Source organism: Apaloderma vittatum, unplaced genomic scaffold, assembly GCF_000703405.1.
Source record: "Apaloderma vittatum isolate BGI_N311 unplaced genomic scaffold, ASM70340v1 scaffold40512, whole genome shotgun sequence".
NCBI classification, from domain to species: domain Eukaryota; kingdom Metazoa; phylum Chordata; class Aves; order Trogoniformes; family Trogonidae; genus Apaloderma; species Apaloderma vittatum.
Genome location: NW_009702729.1, coordinates 4,316 through 12,208, shown reverse-complemented (window position 1 = coordinate 12,208; position 7,893 = coordinate 4,316). Strand labels below are relative to the sequence as shown.

The following is a 7,893-nucleotide window of genomic DNA, read 5'->3' as shown; positions in this document are numbered from 1 at the left end:
GAGGTAGGTTCCCCCCCATCTCTTTATATGTAACAATAGTAAGATTACTGTAACACCTCAGAAAAAGCAGTTTGGGGCAGGTTTTTATTCATAAGGTGGTAGTTTTCTATGAGTAGACTCAAAGGTTGTACATGCATGTTCTCTATGATGATTTCCTACGGGTTTTTGTAGAGGAACTGAAGCTCATTTGAAATCATTATTTCTTTTAAATTGACTTCTGTAGTCTCTCTAGCAGCACAATACGCTACTCTTAAGCCCTCTTACAGTGATGAATCAGTAGTTAGTACAGTCCTTGTCTACAAGGTCATTCAACAAGTATTGAGTGACGTTGGTACTTCCTGTATTGTTTCCACAGCTGAAAAAAAAATACGCAAAACTTACACGCATTCATCTAGACATTCATGGATAGCATCTCTGATAGTTCACAAAACTTCTTGATAGTCTTGATAGCTATAGAAGTTCCTGAATGGAATAGGGAATGAGTTAAAAAAACCCCCATCTACTTGCTGCACAGTGTAGAATCTCTCCTTTGGGCAGTGACAGTAACACAACTTGAGTTTGAAGTGAGGAAGCAGATGCAGCCTTCAGGGTTGTTTTCCCTGTTTGCTTGTCTGTAACAGACCTGCCTTGTTCTGGTAACATCGACTGCGCTGTGTATAAGTAATACCGTACCTATTATGTGGATGTTACCGCTTGTGTCCTGCTATGTTCTCCTTTCTTTCCTTTTTTTTTTTTTTTTTACATCATAGGGATATTTATAAACAAGAAGTAGTTAAACTGATCTGCAGTCTTTTGTGATAAGTTGCTTCATAGTTCCTAAAAATGATTTTGATTAGTCAACTTGTTAATATTTTGTACATAAATAAATAAGAACTGATGTTGAGACAGCATTTTTGTGAGGACAGGGTTAGTATTATTTTTGCTGATGTCTTGCTACAGACAGAGAACGGAAGATACTTGTTCACCAGTAGTGAGTTGAAAGTTGAACTCTTTAATGCAGTTTTGAGGTGCTCTTAATTGAGAGAATATTTTCTAACTTTTGGGAAGTGTTGCATTGATTCCCTCTGGGAAGCTTTGTTTTTCAGTTGTAGCTTTGTCTTGCCTAGGCTTCCACAACCAGAAAAAAAATCAATTCTGTTTCTTCCCTGTTATTATGGACAAAGTTGGGAGGCAGTGAAATTCTGAAAATTTCCATTTTATTTCACTGCTTAAATATTCTCGATACAGAGCATATTGAACTCCGTTCTCGGGACTAGAACAAGCATTATAACAGAAACTGTTCCTCCAGGTTGTGCTGCTTAGTCATCTTTTTTTCCCCTTCTGTCAGTGTTCGTCATTAAGAGACATGTTTGGAGGAAAAGCCTCTGGCCAGCAGAAAAGTTGCTTTTCTCTCTGTCATTCCTACTTTGCTATATTGCCTCTTAAATAGTAGTGTATAGGTTTGTGGCTACTATGTGTCTTTCTCTTTCCAGAAGTATTCACTGGAACAGTCAGCTGGGACAGGGGGTTTCCCCAGCAAGTAAATGCCCACTACAGGATTAGGCAATGGTAGTACTAACAGGGTTTCTGCTTTTTTTTATTTGTTTCTTTGGAAGGATAGGATTGTAAGTTCCCCTTCTAGGATAAATTCTGTGGCACCATAAGCACGTCTTTTAATGACTCTGTTACATGTGGGTGGAGAGAGATCTCCCCCTCTTCCACTTCTGTTTCCTTCCTTCTTTAACACAACACCATTCAGTAAATTCTTCCTTGTGGAGTACAACCTCTAGAATTTCTGCTGTTAGAGAACTTGGGAGTTGTAACAATAACCTATTGAAGGAACGATTCGCTAATGTATCCAAGCTATTCACCATTAATTTAACAGTTTTTAGTTTGTCTGTTTGTTAGCACTAGGCTATTTAGCTAAATATCCTTCCAGATGAAGTTCCAAAGAGCAATGAATTTGCAGCTTAGAGTGTATTAAGTTCTTCTGACGTGACCGCTGTCGTAGTACCAAAGTATCCATAGCCAAAAAACACGCTCTCTTCCCTACTGCTTACATTTATGAAATCCTTAATATATGACACTATATGTTGAAAAGACAGTCTATTAAAGCCTCTAGGACTAACCTCAGAAGGTCATGAGTAGGGTGGCAGTAATATGTATGATACTTTGGTGATGTAGATTTTTCTTAAAAGTTCTGTTCTTTCAGTTAGAGAAAACAGAGAGAAATGTCAGGAAAAGGCTTGTACGAAGACAGCTGCTTTTGAGGCACAGGGTAAAACTGGTCTTGATTCAGGTATGAAACTGGGAGTAGGACTGAGAGCGTGACTGCCGAGTTCTGAAAGCACACTCACGCTTTTATTGTCTCTGGGTCTAAGGGATCATTAGGGAAACTTAATTATTCAGCATTTTCTTTTTTTTTTTTTAACTTTTTTCCCCGCAGTGTTTTGTCCATGGAAGTGAAATACAAATTTACAAAGTTGATACTTCTGCAATTGCAGTTACATTTTGCTGTCTAGAATTGCCTCTTATTGGATGGGAACATCTAGTGAGTGGCTTTCCAAATTCCAGTTTAACTTGCATGTTTTTTGTAGTTGAGGAAAGCAGAATATCTCGCACAGTTCTTAATTGTCATAATTTGCTTACTTGTCCAAATTTAAATAGTTTAGTGTGTTTTACTAGTGTATTTTACTTAAAAGCTTGTAAATACTGAGAGTTATCTTTTGAGGGTGGAAAAATTGTGTACGTCATCTGGTTTATAGAAATTTTGCTTGATTTCTTTCTCTACTCTACTAGTTTTTAATTAAATAGGTAGAGCTTCCAAAATTGAAGATAAACTACACTGATCTTATTTATTTACTTGCATACTGCCAAGTACCAGGTTCTGTTTGCTTTTTTCAATAAAATTACCTCTTGCCAGTCACCAGCCAGTTGTTCCCTAAAAAGACTGTTTATGAAAAATGAGTACTTTGACTCTCCTGAAGGCTAATGATGGTAATTTGCTTTTAAGTCTATTCAGAACAATGAGAAATGGCACACACTCTAGGGTGCACAGAACATTTAAAAAGCAAAGGAAAATACCTCAAACCAGCCAAACCATCCTAAAATCTAAAAATATGCCAAAGAAATATTGTTATTTATCAGATTGTTCAGAGAAACTGATGAGTGATGTGTTTGGAGTAGATAATGGACCTTAAACTTCAAATGGACCTTGTGAATTTATTTTATTTTTGTTAGTGTAAACATGTGATGAGATTGAACTTTGGAAAGTTTTAAAAATAATATTAACTTCTGTAATTAATTAGGCATATAGGTATCTGCTGTTTTTAAACCCCACGATTTTGGAGTGGGAGAGCTTAGTTGCTTTGTGTGTATAAGGATTATAACGTAACTCATTGAGATAATTCAGTAGTGGAGCATACCACAGCAGTATCTCTGCTCTGAAGATGGAGGAAGCTTCAAGCTTATTGTAAGCTTGCTTAATTAAATTTGTATTCATACCCTTTTTATATAGTTATTATTGATTTTAATATAAGATTATGAGAATGTGACTGTTCTTTTTAGTTATTGGACCAATAAGGGCTTTTCTTGCTGCAACCACTCTGTGTTTTCACTAATGATACACATATATTTAATATTCATGATAGCTCAAGAGATTTTTTTTTTTTTTTTTAATATGCCAAAATTATAATACTGATATGCACAACACTTGAGACTTTTTAAAGTTCACTACTGGACAAAGCATGTTTCAAGTAGTTTAAATACAGAGTGGTATTTTGCACTTTGACCCCATACAAATAAACTTTTACCTTACTGGAATGCCAGACTGCAGCCACCTGGTCTCTGCTCTTTGAAAAGAGCTTGTTCACACGGCTCAGACAGTGGGATCGGAACGCGTTCTCTTTCCTTCTCTGCAAGGAAATTTTCATGAGAAGGTTTTATTTAAACTGACTAAAGAGTAGCTCTTTCTCGGGCAAAGCCTGCAGTAGCCTCATTGCATTCTAGATTTTTTCAGCTCTGTATGAATGGGAATTGGTGGAACTTCCCTTTCACATACACAGGGTTTTAAGAGAACAGGATGTCTACTAAGTATTCTTTATAAATTGGTTAGACTTACAGTTGCAAGTGTCCAGTACTCCCAGTTTATTGGTAGCACACTTTTGATAGTGTAGCATAAACTATCACGCATTTGTTTTTCTTTCCATTCATTTGACTTGTCGTGGGGTCGTGTGTAGCAGGAGTGAGGATTAAAAGATAGCGTAAGTAAAGAATAAATGAATAGAGTGGAAAAAAAACCCCTCAAACAAAATGGTAAGATTGATAGATAATAGTAAGTGGTGTGCAGCCAGTAGCTATGGTTTGAAACGTGCAATGTATTGACAAGAAGGATGTCTGAATTTGACCGAGACTTGCATCCAAAAGCCTCGCTTCAATCTCTATGCGAAAATGGGATCAGTCCATAGACTGAATCTGAATATCACCCTTCATTATCCTTGTGAACTAAAGAAATGCTTAAGTGGAGATCTTGAAAGTCATGTTTTAGAGAATATTTTAGGTTTGGAGATAAGGGGTAAATTTATTTTGTCAGCTTGGGAAAGATCTGATCATTTTGTGCCAATGTATTTTCTTGGCTTTGCACTAGTTTTTGATGATGGTGACGAAAGGACCTTGAGGAGAACTTCATTATGCTTGAAGGGAGAAAGGCACTTCGCAGAAAGTGAGGTAGGAAAATGATGGACATGCAATAAAAACAAAGTATTTAATTATTATTATTCTTTTCATAAGAAGAAGAAATTGCAAACTTTGTTTCCTGTTTTTCCATGTAGACACTTGATCAACTGCCACTAACCAATCCAGAGCACTTTGGAACTCCAGTTATTGGGAAGAAATCTAATAGAGGAAGAAGATCTTCTCTTCCTGTGTGAGTTTTGATAGTGCACTGTTGCTATCCTTTCTTGTTGTGGCCTGTGCTAAAACTGTAGTACCCTGGAAGCTGTAGTGGTCTGAATGCTCCGTCTTGTGAGTCGTGTGCGTGGGCGTACGTAATTCAGTTCATGCAGACATGTTCGTATGTTGGCAGTGTTCTGATATTGATAGTTTTTTTGCTTGTAGTAACTTTAGGAATGTTTATGCTTCTTTCGTATAATAGGAGCTCATGTGTCAGGAAATTAGGATTTTTAACCTTCTTTATACTGCACAAAGTAGGGAAAAAAAGGTGCTTTTGAATTTCTGGGGTAGAGATCGTTTGATTGTGCACAGACAAGAAACAAAGACAAATCCTAATTGATGCCTTCAGTTCCAGCATGATGCCGTTGTAAAATACTACTGCTTGGAAAGAATTTTTACAAAATTCCTCTTACTAAGTGCGTGCACTTAATATTTAAGTGTATTGCAAGTAATTTCAGCTCTTAGAATTCTAATTTTGGTTTTGAAGCTTTGCAGAACAGGGAGAAAGATCTGGTTGTGAGCTGTATTTGCTTTCAAATATTAACTTCAGACAAGAACTTTAAGAGACTGTATGTTTTAATAATTTAGTACTGAAGATGAAAAGGAGGAAGAAAGTAGTGAAGAAGAGGACGAAGACAAAAGGCGTCTCAATGATGAATTGCTTGGCAAAGTTGTGAATGTGACTTGTAATTCGGAGAAGGCAGACTGGTATCCAGCTTTGGTAAGTTGCTGAAGACATCGACATCTCTAGGGTCGTACTGCTCTTACCTTTTTAGACAAGGGTGTCATCTGATCTATTATGTTGTTTGGACAGAGGTTTTCCTGGATATGATGGTTTGCAAACTTCACCACTTCGTGGCAAAGTTGCAAATGTAGTGAGGCGAAGCTCTGCTAAAAATACTTGTTAAAAATACAAATTTTCTACAGTACCTATGAAGAGTAGGAGAGCAGAGATTAGTGTTTATGTATAAGTTACAGCTTTATGACTCTTAAGTATTTCAGAACTGCACATAAAACGATAGGTATGTACCAGTATTTTTCTTCTGAAAATAAGATACGTTAGGACTTGCACTCCTAGGCAATTTAAGAGCGACTAGGTTTATGAAATTCAATTGCAGTGGAATTTTTATCTTTAATTTAATGATTGCCTTTCTCCTCAGACTTTCAATTTTATGAAATACTAGTTCCTTTCATGCTTGCATTTGCATAAATGGCCAGTTAGTCTAGCAGAAGATGTTGGTTATTATTTTTATTTGACTGTCAGTATAGGATACAGCTGTTCAATGCTATTGCTGATAATAAATATATATTAAATAAAGTCAAGTACAAGTAGACTTGTACTGTAAAGGTAGACACTTTGGAAATTCTTCATATTCACAGAAAAGTTCATGAATGTGTATTAAAAGTTGCTTTCTTTGGTAAGCTTTTTTTGTATTGTTAGACAAGCTCAAAACACATCTTTTTTCATCCATCAGAAATATGTTTGCTTTAGAAAAATAATTATTTGGAACATTTAGCAGGCAGGTTTGATTCACTAATTTTTGTAGATTTTGTTTACTTAGCTCAATTTTCTGTAGTCCTTTGAGTCTTCGGGGTTGGCTGGAATGATCTCAGCTGTTACAATCTTGGAACAGAGTTTAAGATTTTATTTCCCTGCGTGAATCCAGGATCAAAAGATAACTAAGTACCCAGGCCAGCCGCCTTCTCTTTCTTGAAGGGACATTATGGTGTAACATAGGGTGAATAGTTGACGCAGACTTGTCCAGCTGTATGTATCTCAGTTTAAAATGTGAAATGTGGTATTGCTGTCCGTGTTCTGATTGCTCACTTACTAGTAACAGATTTTGATTTCACACAGTTCTAACTAGGGGATTAAGTTCCTGGATGCCATGTACCTGTTCTGTTCTCTGCAGCCTGAGAAACAGTAATGCCTTATCTTGATTTTTGGGGTAAAACTTCTGACTCGTGTAAATGGGGTGGCAGAGCTTCCACAAAGTCCTGGCATATCCAGAAGTTCATCTGCATTTAACATTTTCTGCGATGTAAAACGCAAGCTTAGTCTCTTTGTGGGAATGCAAATACTGCAACTGCATTTTTATCAACTTTTTAGACTTAGAGATGATACTGCTGTGGAAGGATGCGCTGGATTCCACGCTGGCTTGTATTATCTGCACCTCAGAAAGAAACACAAACCTAAACAATCTACTTACCTCTCGCTTTGAATGCCAACGATCAGATGCTCGTATAAAATAAGTGGGTCTGTGGCTTTAAATGGGTGTTGTGTGAACTAGAGAAAAAAGGCAGAGTGAATAAAAAGGGGCCCCTGGTGTCACCCTGTAGGGTAGTTTTGAGTTTACAAACGAAATTGTAGATTTTTCTGGCTTGTACCTAACAAGTTAATAACTTGAGGTAAACTGCTTCTTGAAATTTGTCCTTCTTGGCCTCAGTAATATAAATGGGAGTAGGTTTCTTTTCTCCGAACTGGAAATTATGATAGAAGAAACAGGAAGACAGCAGTTTTCCTGCTGTCCATCTTTCTTTCCTTTCAAGAACAGCTTTGCTTTTTTTTTTTTCCTTATAAAGAGTGTTTTATTTGAAACTTCAGGTTGTGTCTCCCAGCTGTAATGATGACGTCACAGTGAAAAAGGACCAGTGTTTAGTTCGATCCTTTGCAGATTCCAAATTGTAAGTATTAGCTTACTTTCATCGGATGTATGTGGGAGATAAATGCAAAACTGATTACATCTTGCTTCTGGAGACATTCTTTCTAGCAAAAGGAAAGGGTGCAGTGCTGGCTGTTGTTGGTTCTACACATTTGTTGATCATAGTCCATTTCCAGCTAACTACTGCTGTGCTTACCCACCTTTACTTTGTGTGTTCTCATTGAGTTCATTGGATTCTGGTATTTCTTCATTTAAAAAAAAATAAAATCGTCAGTTTTGAAAAAAAAACCCAACAGGTGTG

General features: G+C 36.8%; 1 protein-coding gene across 1 annotated transcript in view; it reads left to right on the top strand.

Moving 5' to 3' along the window:
- Positions 1-7,893, top strand: part of LOC104270079 (AT-rich interactive domain-containing protein 4A-like) — a gene marked incomplete at both ends in the record, with an annotated part of 20,088 nt that overhangs the window by 8,828 nt on the left and 3,367 nt on the right. Inside the window, 4 exons of the mRNA XM_009864328.1 lie at positions 4,625-4,704; positions 4,809-4,903; positions 5,518-5,650; positions 7,535-7,614. Of these exons, the coding sequence (XP_009862630.1) occupies positions 4,625-4,704; positions 4,809-4,903; positions 5,518-5,650; positions 7,535-7,614 (388 nt within the window). The remainder of the gene's footprint in view (positions 1-4,624; positions 4,705-4,808; positions 4,904-5,517; positions 5,651-7,534; positions 7,615-7,893) is intronic.